Here is a 15,800-nt window from a genome sequence, read left to right on the forward strand (position 1 = left end):
AGGCCCACTGTAAAATCTTTCATCCTGTTAATATTTATCCAGAAAATGTATTCAATGGATAAATAATAATAATTTGCCAATTAATACAAATTACTTAATACAATATATATAATTGATTATGTTTATATAATATTCCTGTGTATAGAAATCGATATATTTTTATAATTTATTTATTATTATTTTAATTGATATTTTCCTCTTACTAGATTTACACTATAATTTTCAGCAATAGAAACAATGCTTTGAATACTCTTGAACTCATAAAACAGAAGGAAGAAATTATTAGCCTGTCTCAAAATATTAGATGCTCAAAAGATACTCTTGAGAAAACATCAATGTACAGAAAAATCATATTTAGGAAATGTATTAAAAGTAAAATAAAATGAACTGCAATGTACATGGAACGTTATTAACTCACAGGGTCCCCACCCGATCATAAAAAAGTGAAACGGGGAATAAGCAGTGAATTTTGTTCGCCATGAAAAAAAACCTTAAATAAGCTGTGAATTTAATGTATGAACCGTGAAAATCTCTACAACTTGCAGTTAAATTAATGAACATGTGTCACGCTGTTAATTTCGTAAGGCCTGGTTCGTACATGAGCAAGAATCACGCAAGCCTAATTGCGACGACTCGTGGCGATCGGTCTTGGCGCTATTTACTAGTGTACCAGATTAAATCGAGTTGTATATATGCAAGCGTGGGCTGGCCGGCCGCTGCGTGTAGGAGCGATGATCGTAGACAACTGCCACTACTACTAGATTGCAGTTGACAGCAGCGTTTCTCAGTCCGGGGACGTAGTAGTGTTTATGAGTGCATTGAACGGTTCATAATGGCTACTAGTTGTCATAGTCGATCAGCGAATCTCTTTTTCCTGTGTTACATTAAGGGAATGCCATCAAGTGATTTAACCGCAATAGTAAAGTATATCTTTATACTGACAACTGTAATTTGACTGTTACAGGGGAAAATGTAGAAGGAATTGAATCAACCTCTATCATTGACCTTGTTTCAGTTAATTATTTCTTAGCCAATAATAATTTACTTCTAAATTTTGAAAATACAATCTGTATTTCTTTCAATACACAACAAAGCAAAAATAAAATAAATCCCAATATAGTAGTGAATTGCAAAAAAACTCAATGTCAAAATTCAAGGTTTTTAAGAATTGTTGTTGATGAACACTTATTTGGAATAATTATGATGACTCAAAAATAAAAAATTTCATCTAGGTTATATGCATTGAAAATTATGTAAAATTTTTGTTCTGTTACCACTCTTAAACTTGTTTACTTTGCTCATATACATTCCCATATATCCTTTGGTATTGAAATATATGGAATGACTAATGTTTATAATATATAAATGTTGAGTTAAGCTCCATTTCTCTTTTTGCTTAGTGCAGCATCTGAAATTTGACACTGGTACATGTTAGTTAGCTCCTGGAATCTGGAGTCCACATTTGTCTGAAGAGATCTATAAAAATATTGGTGAAGAGGTATATATTCTCATTGTCTCATCAGGTGCACATGTAGACGAGATGTGGACTCCACATTCCTGGAATCAACCTATACCAGTGTCAGATTTCAGAAGTAGCATTATGCGGAAAGTTAAATGAAGCTAAACGCAATATTCACATTGAATCAACCCTTCCCACCATAGCTTTGTTATTAATATGAACTAAGTTTTAAAACTGTGAGAATAATTTTAAATCTTAAACAACAAGGCACTGTTAAAAAAAGTTTTCTAAATTTGGAATATTGATAGTGTATAGCTTATACATTTTAGAGACAGTTGCAATAGTTAAAATAATTTTGCAAATTTTTCCTTGTTGCAAATTTAAACTATTAACTAGACATTGTAATAAACCTTCTGTAACATAGTGTAGTTTACATTTTATAACATAACACTTCTAATGCTGGAATAAAATGTATTATAAAATGTCCTTCTGATGTAATAAAAATTAATAATATTAAGACTTTTAAATGTAAGTCACTACTAGCTCTAATGTAAGGGCTACTTAATCAGAAAGTTACTTGATTCATTTGATGATATTTTTTAGATGTGAGCAATATATATTGTTAATATGTAGTTTTTATATTTACATATTTTACATTTTTATGACATAATTCTTTATTTTTATTTCCTGTCAAATAATTAATAATGTATGTTTAAACTGAATTTGTTTCTTTTAGGGAAACAAACGCACTATACATATGTGTTGCAGGGAGCTGGGGGAGAAGTTGAGGCCTCTGTGGAAGAAACAAGAACAGTCCATCATGGTGGGTGTGATGAAGCAGCGGAGATTGTCACGGAAGTTGACAGAACTGACCAGGTATCGCCGCAACGGGCTCTGTCGAAAAGAGGAGATCCAACACTTTGACCAAGAGAGGCAGATCAGACAGATAGTCAAACCAGTTAGTAATTTAAATAATAATGTTATCAATTATTTTATCTTTTGAGTATTGTATACTTTTTATTTTTATATTGAGCTAATTTAGTGTTTAACCCTGGAACTGGCCATCATTTTCCCCCAAAATGGCAGGCACTTTTTGCGATTTTGTAAGGGTTTTTTATTTTAATCACTGCTCGTCTATTTTTCAAGATACACAACCATTTTTAAAATATCTGTGTTGTTAGAAATAGGAGTAGTTTACAGATTAAATAAAATTAAAAGATTAAATATTAAATAATTTGAATTTTACTTCTAAAAATAAATTGAATAACGTAAAAATAGTAGTACAAAATATTTTTTTTATTTCAAATTAATAGCATCTTTACAGCCAATGTAAAATTTATTTTAATAAATCCAAAATATAAAAAAGTTTTGTTATATATCTAACTCACAAATTCAAAAAATATTTCTTCTTTGAAATGTCTCTGTATAATACTGTTGGAGGAAGTGGTGCATCTTTTAAACTGTGCCGTGGTTACCTGGGCTGTATGGTCAGATATACCCGCTTCAATAACTGCTGTTTTCAATTTGTCATGTTTGAGGTTTGTGCATACACAGTCTATAGAGGTCGAGGATTGAGGAGTTTTTCTTGTGGCAGGAAGCAAAAGTCTAGATAGATTGTGTCTGTTTAGTCCCTCATTTAAAATAAAGTTGTCCCGGCTGTATGGCTTTAAGCTGTCTACATTTATATCACCCATCATGATCAAGGAATAGTTTTCTGCCCTTGTTTCTTTTAAAACATTGGAAATTACATCAAGAGCTTCCTCAAGTTTCTTTGGAAATGACAAAATAATACAGTACCTATAAATAACTGAACCGCACCGCCAGTTGCATCTAATTTCCCTCATCAAAAAGTGCATAGGCCTATAAAGTAATATACAGTGTAGTATAGCAGTTTATTCTTCTATTAGCTTGTATCTATCACATTCAGTAAGTTATAGAAATTATAAAATGTGTTAAATTGCTGTAATATTTTCAGGGTATTGTTAATGTTGTGAAAATTATTGTGATTTTTTTTATGAATATACAAATGTTTGCTGTGTGCACCACAGATAATCTCCTGTGGAAATTTAAAAGTTTTACTATAATGTACTAATATAAAATGATAATTTCTTTATTACTGATTTTTTATTTCAGAAAAGTGGAGGTTCTAGTGTTCAAAACTTTCCAGTTTCTCAAAAAAAGAAGTAAGTAAGATTTTTATTACATTTTTAATCACTTTATACCTGTATATTTATTAATAAAACTTAAAGTAGTATGGTACAGATAAAAAATATATTTATAAACATATTTTATTTCAATTATATGGATATGTTATAAAATTTATTAAAAACCTTGTGACTTGTGTAGGATCAGCTTGAATCAAGCTTTATCAAAAGTAAATTAAGTTGTGTGCAACTCTCCACAATTTTAACTTATGTAGCACATTTTTTATGTATATACGTTATCTATATAACATCAACGTGTCGAGCGCTCATGCCAGTTTTTATTCAGCACAAACAGTGCTGCTGGGTGCCATGCACTTACAAAATCAGTTTCAGATGAACACATAAAAATATCTTGACTAAAATATTTTTAGCCATAGAATATTTTATATACTTATTTTTCAGCATTCAATGTGTTAATAGAGAATGGTGAATAGAGGGATTACGTAGGAGTCATGTATATGTTTTTCCCGTGGCTGGAAGATTTAAGACCATATGGGTATAAAGTTTACTTTTCATGATCATAATTTAACAGGAGAAAATGTCTTTATTTACATAATCTTTGAGATTAGTAATGCGTCATATTGTTACCTTAATAGTCTATAATAAAAAATAGTTTCTTCTTTCATTGTTCTTTTTGTAAAAAATTCATCCATTTGAGTAGTAAGGTCTGTTCAACAGCCAAAAGTCAATCGCTTCTTCAGCTATTGTGTTGGAGTTTTCTTCAGTTCCTCTAGCAGTAGACTGAACAGCTGTGCTCCTGTATATGTGGAGTTTTTTGTGTACAGACTAAGGTTATGGGAGTGGTAGGACACAGTTTGAGCCATGTCTTGTGTTATGACGTTGAATGTCTTGGATGTAAAGTAGAGACTGTATGAAGGATAAATTCTTGTATATAAAGTGCCACAACAGTTAGAATGTTAAGTTCAATAAATGCTGCCCTACAGCTGTCTGGTATCCAAGACCTGCTAGACATTTAACAGCTCTTTTTTATTAAATGAGGATTCTAAATTTGTGTAAATTGTTCCTCTCCAAGACGCTATACCATATCTTACATAAGACTAAATAAAGGTGAAACTGGCTGTTCTTGTTGCATATGGCATACTTATTTGGGTCTATGTATGAGTGTAATTATGGTATCATCTGCATGAATTACTGATTCAAAGATTCCTGATAAGTGAGTGGGCATATCATTATTTAATAGAAGCAATAGCACTTGTCCCCAGACTCCTTGCTTTATATGCAGTAATTCTGATTGTGGCTTTTCTGTAAAATTGTTGATAGTATACTACAACTAAGCAAGCTGATTCCTGTCAATTAAGTAGATATGGAACCAGTGTGCTGATTTCCCTACTATACCTAGTGCTCTTAGGTTTTCAATTAGGAAACTGTGATTTAAGCGGACAAAGGCTTTACTGAAATCTAAAAATAGACTATACAGCTCTATTCTAGGTATCCATAATAAGCTCTACAAGTTGTATTAGAGAAGTTGCTGTTGATCTGCCTTTCTAGAAAGTATGTGTTTATTTGTAAGCAGTTATTTTGATCAAGGTGATGTAGAAGCTATTCAAAGACAATCTTTTCAATCACCTTTTAGAAGATATAAGTAAGAGAGATTGGGGGGGGGGGGTAACTATTTATTTCAGCAGCAGACTCCTTTTTGTATTTTGGATACATGTAAGCAGTTTTAAGTTGAGCTGGAAAAATTCCTTGCTACTACGATTTATTTATTACAATATTGTTAATGTTGTCAATTTAGTAGATTTATAATCTATTCCTGTTGATGTTTTAGGTTTCAAAGTGTCTATGGCTTTCTCTACTTCTTTTTTCCTCCAAATCTGAACAGGAGTTTATTTACTACTATTGATATTGCATGTTGATTGGTTATATTGGGATTGGTGTTGTTGTTTTGGAGTGTCTTTACTGCTATTGAGGTGAAGAACATATTGAAGTGATCAGTAAAAGTTGTTTGTAGGTAATATGATTTGTGCAAATATTATTTTTGATTCTTCTGGTGGATTGATTGCTGAATATTTAACATAATAATCAAAATGTGAAGTGAAAAAAAATCATAGCTAAGCGTACCTAATGACAAGGTAGAGTTAATCATTATAACATATAAGTTGTGCACAGAGTTTAAGCTGTAGTTACATTTTGCGAAACAAGCCGAGAAAATGCAACACGGTTTGGAAAAGCTCTTAAAGCTCTTGCAAAATTGCAACAAAAGCGAAAAAGAACAACTAATCGCGAAACATATATATCGAATTTTGAAAATTATTTAACAGCGATACAAATATTGTTTTTCAATGATACCAAGAGCATATATTTTCTCATCACATTTAATTTCATATATGTGTGTGTGTGTGTGTGTATGTGTGAGCACTTGTGCGCCATCGGTTGACAAAATATCTGGTTGGAAAACTCCTGCCTATTCTTGGATAAAAAAGAATAGACATCCTAGTTTGAACGTTAAACACAAACTAACTAATAGAGCTTAAATTATGGGAGTTACATTAATCTTTCTGCATCCAGACGTATAAAGCAAATTATTTACCAAAAAAACTTTTTGTCTGTAACAAAAGTACTGGTTTTGGCGTTTTACTACTAAACTGCAATTTTAAATAAGACTTTAACAATCGAAGTGGCAATGTGTCATGCTGTACTGTTGGCACTAACTATTTTAATAGTAGTTCATCATTGTACCAAATCTAGCAGATTCATAACATAAGCGTTCAGAATTACCACTTGTTTACAATGCACAACAATAATCCACTTATATGGCTGCTCTACTACATTGGCAACATATATAAGGAGTCCATAGAGAAAAATGTATTTTACGGCAACAGAGTGGACAAAAATGTTTGGAATAACAATAAATTGGTATTATGTTCCATGCTATCTCAGAATATAATAATTAAAATCAGTTATGGTAGGTTAAATGCTTAAAAATGAATTATGCCTGCTTTGACTATGAATATTTATAGTTATTAGTTCAGACGAACATGTGGAAACAAATATACGTCACATAGTAGATCCGGGTTTAATGATTACTTGAGGAGAAAAAGAATTTTAATGTAATAAACATGATTCCTGTTCTAAATAAATTTCTAATAGCACGACAAATTTAGATGTTTATATGTGTACACTAACATTTTAATATTTTGTGTTTTTTTAAGGGAGAAATCTGAGAACTCCAAGCCTGGTTCAAGCAGCAGCTCAGTGTCAGAAAGTGGTGAAACCTCTACAGAGTCGATGGCTAGTGCTCATCTCCTCTCAAGTACCGAGTCTCAGGTAAAACTTTTCAGTCATCAGTAAATGAAGATTAAACACACCATCAGTTTAACTGTCTTATATAAATAAAATTCATTGAGTAGTGCCCTCCTTTTAGAGATATAAGCAGGTAGTATTTTTATATTAAGTACAAGTACTATTAGCTAACTCCAGTAGGAGTATGTTGCGAGAAATATAAATGGATATAAAGGAGGGGTCCTGCCAACAACAACATTAACTGATTCAGTTTAATGGATACAACTCCCATATGTGGTATGGATGGATGGTATCTGGCGTTCACACAGATTTGGTATGACCATCTTTCACCTAGGAAAATAATGTAGTTACTCTACCCAATATTGAAGAATCTTCACGATGATTTTCAAAGCACCGGAGATTTGAAGCCAAAGTTATTAAGAACTCCGCACTCTGAGACAACAAAATCCTGTACAAGTGATCAGTGCACTGTGAGAAGACAGTGTTATTGACCTCTACATTGTTTTTCTGAGACACAATCTTATACTCTGCCTCCATAATAGCATGTAGATCACTCAACACGAGAATTTCATAAAATAAAGAAGGTTACAGTATATTATTTTTACACTTGTTTTCAAGTAATATTTAACTATTCGAGTTTCAGTGTTCTCTTTTCAAACATTTTGTCATATGGTAAAAATTTAAATGTTTAATATTCAAACGCAAATATAAAAATACAAATATTAAAAAATAAATAAAACAAACACAGATACACATGAATATGTGGTGGTGGTGGTTACGTCTATTCATGTATTGCATGCAAAATTCCAAATCTATAGCTCACATTTCATTATCTAGAGAGAGAGAGAGAGAGAAATAGAAATACAATCATACAAAAAAATAAGTTGACAGGAAAACTAAGTATCATAGATATCATTCTTGCTGAAATGATGTTTCACTGTAAATAAAAAATCTACGTATGAATTCTTTCTTGATATATCTTGCCACATGATACATTCAGACTCTTGTTCATTAGATTGGGTTTCATAAAAAATGACAAAATTCTACACACCAAGTCACTATAAAATGATATAAGTGTTTGGATAATTATTAGACTACATGTGTATAATTTTTATGGGTGCATTGAGTTTGCTTACAAATTTATTTATTCTGTTATTTCTTGTTGCTGTCATGGTTACTCATAAAACCAATGTAAAAATATTCGCTAACGCTCAGCTAAATCCCTTGGAGTGACATTCACCATCATCAAACTCAGTGTTCTCATATAGAAATTAAACTTCATGCACAACTTCAAGTCTATAGGTCAGTTCATTTTCAAGATATCGTGTTGACAGACAGAGAGACAGAAATACAACTCTTCCAGCCCCAAGAGTAATAAATTTTGCTAAAGCTCAGCCAGTAATTTATGTACTATTCAGAGTTTTAAAATTGAGTTCTAAAAGTTTTTAAAATGATTGAAATAAAGCAAAGTTGGAGTCTTCATTTGAGTTTTTATTGAACTCTGAATGTTATCATAAAATAAACTAAAAGCTTTTAAGATTCATTATGTTAGCTTTACATCTTAAAAAGATTTTATTCAAAATATTTAATTTCTGAAAAATATCAGTAAGGTAAGCTAGTTTTAAGAGAAAATCTTCATTGCAAAACAACCCTGTAGTAGAAAGGTTTTCTTCTTCTATAAACAAAATCTTCATTCCTCAGCTGCTCAAAAATCCTATTTAAGATTTTTCTTCTGGATTACCATCTAGCTTCTGTGTGAAAGAGTAATGCAACATGTTCAGATTCCATTGTCTTGACAAAAAACTTTAAAGAGTGTTGAGTTCATAGCTTAAACAAGTGTACTGTTACAATATTTTGAAATACATCATGAAGTTGCAGCCAAAGTCTCTGTGAATATTGCAATGTGTCCACTCATCTTGTGGTGCCATGGCTTTTATTCTCGCCTTTAGCCCTGTATGAGTACCCAACATATTACTGCACTATCTTTACAAATTCCAATATACTTTTCCCAAGTAAGTTGATATTTTTGTTCTGCATTTGTGTTATTAATTCAAAATGATTCACATAATAAAGCTCTTCACTGAATTTAAATCCTGTCAATAAATTTAACATACGCTATTAAATGAGCATCCCAATTCATATCTGGAGCTTTATTAACCTGGATTTGCACATTCAATTCCTTTTAATATTTCAAGCAACTGATCACAACAATATCATCATATATGTCAGAAATTCGTCTTCTTGCAGTGTAATTTCAAAGTGGAATTTGAATATTGTTGGTGTCAAAATGACACAATGATCAGCTAAGTGCTAACAAAGAACATGATATAGTTCAATTAATAAAAACTATACACAATTAATGAATAGGACCCAACATTTTTTGTACAAAACCGCACCATGATAACTGAAAGGAAATGAAACTTGCCTTTTAGAGGCGAAGTTAGGACTATGAAGTCCTTTCTTTCACTTAACCCCAGTACAATTTATTGTTTTAAATGAAGAATAGAAGAAGTTAGTTACAACAATTAACTTAACTTAATTCAATTTATTAGTTTAACAAATTAGTTGAAGAGGCATAATAACTGAACAAAATAACATTAACATAAAGACTCTTACAAAAACATCTGCAAAATAAAAATTTTCCAGTGTAGCTGTCTATATCTTCAATTTGAAATTTGGATATACCACAAATTTGTTCCAATAAATGAAGGTCAGGTTTTTCTGCCCGAACTTTTAAGTTATTGTAGAATGTTATAAGTAACCATTACTATAATAATAATTTTTCTCTTGATTACATAACTATGCATAGAGCAAGTAAAGTTTTGACATTATCGTGTTTACCTTTCATAATATAATATATATATTATATATATATATATATATATATTTATATTTGTTCGTAATACGAGTATAAGTATTTTTTATTTTCCTAACAAGCCTATTTATTTTGAAATAAAATAAAAGCATTGAAAGCTCAAGAATATTTCATGTTATACATTATACATAAACTACAACTAAAAGACACTGAGGTCAGATTATTTTGATTCATATGCATTTAATTAGTTCCTCTTGACTAATCCTGATGAAGGCGGATTTCAGCTAGATTGAGCAAGTTATAATCAATCAGTCTGTCAAGCAAATATCCCAATGTGGTGCTTCAAAAGTATCTAATGTTCAATTTAGTTAAATTCAGTTAGATATTTACCTTTTCAGAAAAAAAAATGTTTTTATACATTAATATTTTTATAAAGAATGTAATTGTAACAATTGAATCACTGTAGTTTGAGTGAAAAGACAATTCTGTCTTAAATGATACTAAATATTTAAGTAATTTAGCAAAACTTGAATTTTAATATGCGGCTATCCCAAATATATATATTTTTTAAACTAAAATAACATTCTTTGTAACGACAAATTATAAGTTCTTTTCTTCAATTAGCACTTAATTTTATATATAAAAGAACAAAAAGATATATCTTACAAATAAATAAATAATAAGTCTGAGTTGTTTGAATATTTCTTCATCTTTTAAGTAGTTTAAATAGTTATGTATTAAACTAATTGTGCTATCTTAACTAAGCCTCTGGACTTCAGATGACTGTACAGTACAGTAACACTTCTCCTACCTGGGATCAAAGGATAAGGGAGTGCTGTACAAACCATGTTGCTAAGCATAAACCATACCATCTAAGTCAATGCTAATCATGTGTTGCACACATTTCAGACATTAGTGTAATAATAATGCTAACAAGAAATTTATATTTGCTTACATATTACAGTACCATGTCTTATCTACTATTATCAGTAATAATTTTACTAAATACATTGCAAAAAGTGGCAATAAGTCCATTTTTAGATTTTTATGTAATTATAAATGTTGATTTTTAAATTTAAGAAATCGAGAATTGTGTAGTGAAATTTAGAGCCTGTTAATAATTATATGTGCTTCCATGCTACTCTTTAGTCACAGCAAAATGCTTCCTGACAGCAGAATTTATGATTGGGAGAGTCAAAGTAGAAAATGTCAATAATGGGTTGTTTGCTGGAGGAGCATTACATGATTAAATTAAATTTTATCTGATCAAACCTGTTTCCAAGATACTTGTTTAGGTTAAAGAAATTTTACATAGATACTGGAAGTCCCTATTAAGAGCTCAGATTTGCCTTCAGTGAGTTCAAAAATAGATGGGAAGGTAATGATGTCATAAAGCAATCTAGACATCCTTTAACATTAGCTGCCATCCTGTCTAATCGAATTAGAGTTTGCATTAAGTCTCAGTGCCGAGACTGTCCTACTAATCATTCAGTGTAAGGTATTTTGTTTGTCGGCTGTACTTAACTATCAGCATTTTGTAACAGCTAAACTTTGAACTGTATGAATCTGAAAGAATTTCTTCTAACATTAGGATATTGTATGTTGTTTGTGCCATTACTATAGCAACTCAGTGTTATAATATACTTTGCTGTTTTCTACTGGTTTAGTTGGATCCAGCATTTTTATAATATTAGGAAAGAAAAAAAAACGACATAGTTTCTTTTTCAAATGTGTTTTTTTTTATTAATGGATTGAAAGAATGTGATTTCCATTGAACAAACTTATTGCAGTTATGAACTATAAACTGTGGGAGCAACAGCATCGACATAGCCCACTGCGTTATTATGGTTATGCGTCATTATTCCAATATCAGCCATTATACAGTGAATAATATAATTGTAGTTGTAACAGTAACACATTCTATTAATAGCAAAGTAACAAGAATGAACATAGACAAGATGTTGACCTTGTGCAATTATTATAATTTAACGTAAAAAACTAATAACAAACAACTGTATTGAAACAATAATAGGAGTATGCCACACCATATGTCACATAATAGGTTATTATGGGGTTGCTTGCATAATTTCTAATCTATAGCTCATTTTATTGTCTAGGTTTCCTTTCCTAAAGACAGACAACCGTGCAGATAAGATATTTTTACATCTCCCTTGCAAACAAAAGGGAAATTTTGTCAGACTACTGGTCAACGAGCTTGAGTGACGTTCAGCCAAATCCCATTGTTGAACATGATTTACCATAGATCTCATTCTTGTCTATGCAAATTTTAAAGTTTACAAATGAATTCCTGCCACATAATACATTCAGATTTTTGTTAGTTTTTTATAGCAGTGTTCAAATAATAAAAGTTCCAGTGAGCTAGAGAGGGTACTACAATGCAAGAATGCACTGAAATTAAATCTTGTCACTGAATTTTAGCATTGGCTTTACAATCTATTTTTTTTACTTTATGATAAACATTTTACATGTTGTCATCTTATATGATTGTAATCACTTTTTTTTGCCAATTTATTGAATTTGATATTTTATCATTGCTGTCATTACTATAGCAACTCAGTGTTATAATATACTTTGCTACCCACTCTCTATACTCTTTACCCATAAGACAAATATAAAAATATTCACTAATCTCAGACAAATCCTTGAAGTGATAAACACCATCGTTGAACTTAGTGTTGCCTATATAGAAATGAAGCTTCATACAAATTGTCAAGTCTATAGCTCAGTTTGTTTTTGAGATATTGTAACAGACACACATGCAGACCGAAATGAAATTTGTCAGCTCCTCAAGAGATAGGTTTTGCTAAAGCTCAACCAATAATAACAACAATAACAATAAATAGGTCATAACAATAAAGCAACAAAATTCCTCAGCAATAACAATATAAATAAATTTTGAAATAGTTACATGGTAACAACAACAACAATAATACAATACAAGTTTTATTTTTCACATTATTTTAACAATGTATAACAAAGGTCAAAAGATTTTGCATTAGATTACATTAGCTATTTTTAGACAAAATAAGTTCAAAAGTGTTACCTGAATATTACATGGTAAAAAATAAAACTTAACGCCCAGATACTAACAAATGCTGAAAGATACTGTCAATATAACAAATGCATAAAATCCATTAAACAAACATTTAAGAGAATTTTAACAATCATGTTTATATAAATTTTAAGTTAAGTTTGAAAATCTAGTGGTCAAAATAAACTTGTTTGGTTCCAAAATAAATTATTATTTAAGTTAGTGATAGTACAAACTTAATTAAGTGTACAAATAAATACACTTAACATGACAGTAATTGAAAATGAAAAGTACCTATATAAGTACAGTCAACTGTAGTAAACAAATATTTATTTTACTATGTCTAAAATAAGATGTTTATCTTGGATATGGTATTAGTGTAACTATGATATATGCTACACATAATATGTATGTTTCAGCTTTGCTCTGCAATGGAAATCACCCCCACTCAGTACATATCGATGAAAGCACTCATGCTTGTGGTGAGTGTTCTGTAGTTTTACAATAACGTGTTATAAAGTCAAAGCCAGATTTTTACATCTAGCTGATCAAAAATATGTTTAGAGAATTAACAAAAGAAAAATTCACTATTATTGTAACATTTCTTTTAAACAACTTCAGAGATGGAAATTGTACCGATTCTAGTTATAAAACATTGTTTATTATTGACAGTGCTGGCCTCTTTTAAAATTGCTTTGTATGAGCTTGTTAACCAGTACAATCTATCTAAAGGGCTTAGGGGTATGCAGTAGCTTTAATAAAAAGTTATGGTATTCAGAATTTATTTTAGTTTGAGGTAACATATTATGTGCAAAGGAAAAAAATAATTTGTTTGTTAAACTAAGTGTCTTTTTGACTATTGAGAAAATTCAATTTAATTTAAAACTTGTAAATATTCAAATTATTAGTTTTATGCTGTATTGGTCTCTTGGCTTTCAAACAAAAATGTTGTAGAGATAAAGGAGTACAAACAAATCCAACTGTCTAAAAAAATGTGTAAAACTTGTACATTAATGATTAGTGATGTCCTCAACATTGACTTTTTGAAAATCTTCAGGACAGTTTAATTTTAAAAGCTGTGAAATAATTACTTAAGTCACAGAGTTGGAGATTATTTAAAAAAAGACATTCTCTTCCAATACTTGTTTTGATCATTTTAAAATACAGTTTTATGATTAATATCTTCACATGATACATTCTTTTTGTAATCTATTACTATAGTATTTTGTAAGTTTTGTAGCATACTATAGCTACTTTGTACTGTATATTTTTGAACTTGTCTAGAATTTATTTTATTTAACTAAATATTTTATTGTTTCCTACTTTTATTTACTGACCTAACCTCATTCGAAATAAATGGTATTGAACAACTTGACATACATGTATAGGGTGTTTAAAATATAATTATATATGCATAGATTTAATGAACAAAAATAATCCAATATTTATACTCCACTTTTTAAACAATCTGAAAAATTTGTTAATTTTAAATTATTTATTTAATTTATCCATATGTTTAGTATCTGAAACACTTTTTATATTATGTGAGTTTTCTCAGTCTTGAATTGGTAAAAATTAGGATATTCAGAAATTGTGTTTTAGTGATATGTGGCTAATAGAGCTGAAAAAGTAGTATGAATATAGAAATTTGAATAATTTTTTTGTTATAGAAATGTTTTATCATAAACACTTTCCTGAAATGTGTTGTGTCATTAAGAACTAAAATAGGTTATGAATGGAATACATTGAGAGGATATGAATGGCAAGAGAGGAAAGGAGTTCAGTGTGTCACAGATAGGCTATCTGATGTGTGGGGGTGCTGTTATCCTACAGGAACTTCTCTCGATTGCGTTCACTTGTTTGGTCCTTCTCTTTTCATCTTGCCGTTTAATCTGGCATAACAGGCTTATTTGTGTGCATATGTACATGGATAGATAAAAATAACTTGGAGATATCATTTAAATAAGTGTGTTATTAACTTTACTGATATTTTTGGGTGTACTGTACTGGCCTTTGATTAAGAATTCTGATTTATTTTTTGTAATGGATCATTTGAAGTTCTACCCTGGAATCGTTTGCTACATTTCTTTTAACAGAGGTGGATTTGAAAAATGAATTTTTAACTAATATAGAGGGTATACATCTCCATTTTGTAAAAAATGTATAACATCTTAATTAAAAACTTAAATTTTGTGCTTTTTAATATGCTTATTTGAATCTGGAAACTATTCCAGAATCAGCATTATTTATTAGCTACACAAATATTTTATTCAAAAATACATAGGCAAGTCTTAAATTTTAACACAACACTACATTCTTAAATATATTTTAAAAGTCTAAGATTGTCCACTTTCTATTCATTATCTCTTGGATAGAGTAAAAAGCATTTTTACAGAAATTCCCCAACTCTTATTTTAAAACTAGTGTTGTTAAACTGCCTTATCTCTAGAATGTTATTAAAGCATTTACTGAATATAATCAGTGAGTTCTTATCACTCTGAGATTGGAACAGGCCACAGTAAGCTTGGCGGAGGCCAACTCATCACACTGACATTTCAGAGCATAAATACTGCTGTTCAGCTTTTTTTCTTAATTTAAAACTAATTCATTAGCTAGCAGTCAACCAATTTGGAACAGGATGACCTCCGTTGGAACACAATGCGCTAAGGTCATTAACCATTACTAAAAATGTAAAGGCCCAAGGACAGACCCCTGGGGCACTCCACAATTTACAGGCAAGAGGCAAGAAACCTTATTATTTAAGAAGACGTATTGAACTCTATTTCCTAAGTAGGATTCAAAAAGCTTAATTGAAACATTTTTAACATTAAAATATTTTAACTTGTGAAGAAGTTCATGAGATACACAATCAAAGGCCTTGTTGAGATCACAGAACGTCACTGCAGCATAAAGCCTTGTTTTCAAAAGACTCCAAAACTGTCAACTAAACTAATTAAGGTATGAGTGGTGGACAGCTATTTCCTAAAACCAAATTGAGAATTGATG

The 15,800-nt window shown here is 30.4% G+C and overlaps 1 protein-coding gene across 1 annotated transcript in view; it reads left to right on the forward strand.

Moving 5' to 3' along the window:
* The window catches only part of LOC124373808 (transcriptional adapter 2-beta-like), a 37,218-nt gene that overhangs the window by 13,791 nt on the left and 7,627 nt on the right, over positions 1-15,800 (forward strand). Inside the window, exons 8-11 of the mRNA XM_046832145.1 lie at positions 2,228-2,417; positions 3,593-3,642; positions 6,837-6,951; positions 13,214-13,276. Of these exons, the coding sequence (XP_046688101.1) occupies positions 2,228-2,417; positions 3,593-3,642; positions 6,837-6,951; positions 13,214-13,276 (418 nt within the window). The remainder of the gene's footprint in view (positions 1-2,227; positions 2,418-3,592; positions 3,643-6,836; positions 6,952-13,213; positions 13,277-15,800) is intronic.

This window comes from Homalodisca vitripennis, chromosome 1 (assembly GCF_021130785.1).
Source record: "Homalodisca vitripennis isolate AUS2020 chromosome 1, UT_GWSS_2.1, whole genome shotgun sequence".
Lineage (NCBI taxonomy): Eukaryota > Metazoa > Arthropoda > Insecta > Hemiptera > Cicadellidae > Homalodisca > Homalodisca vitripennis.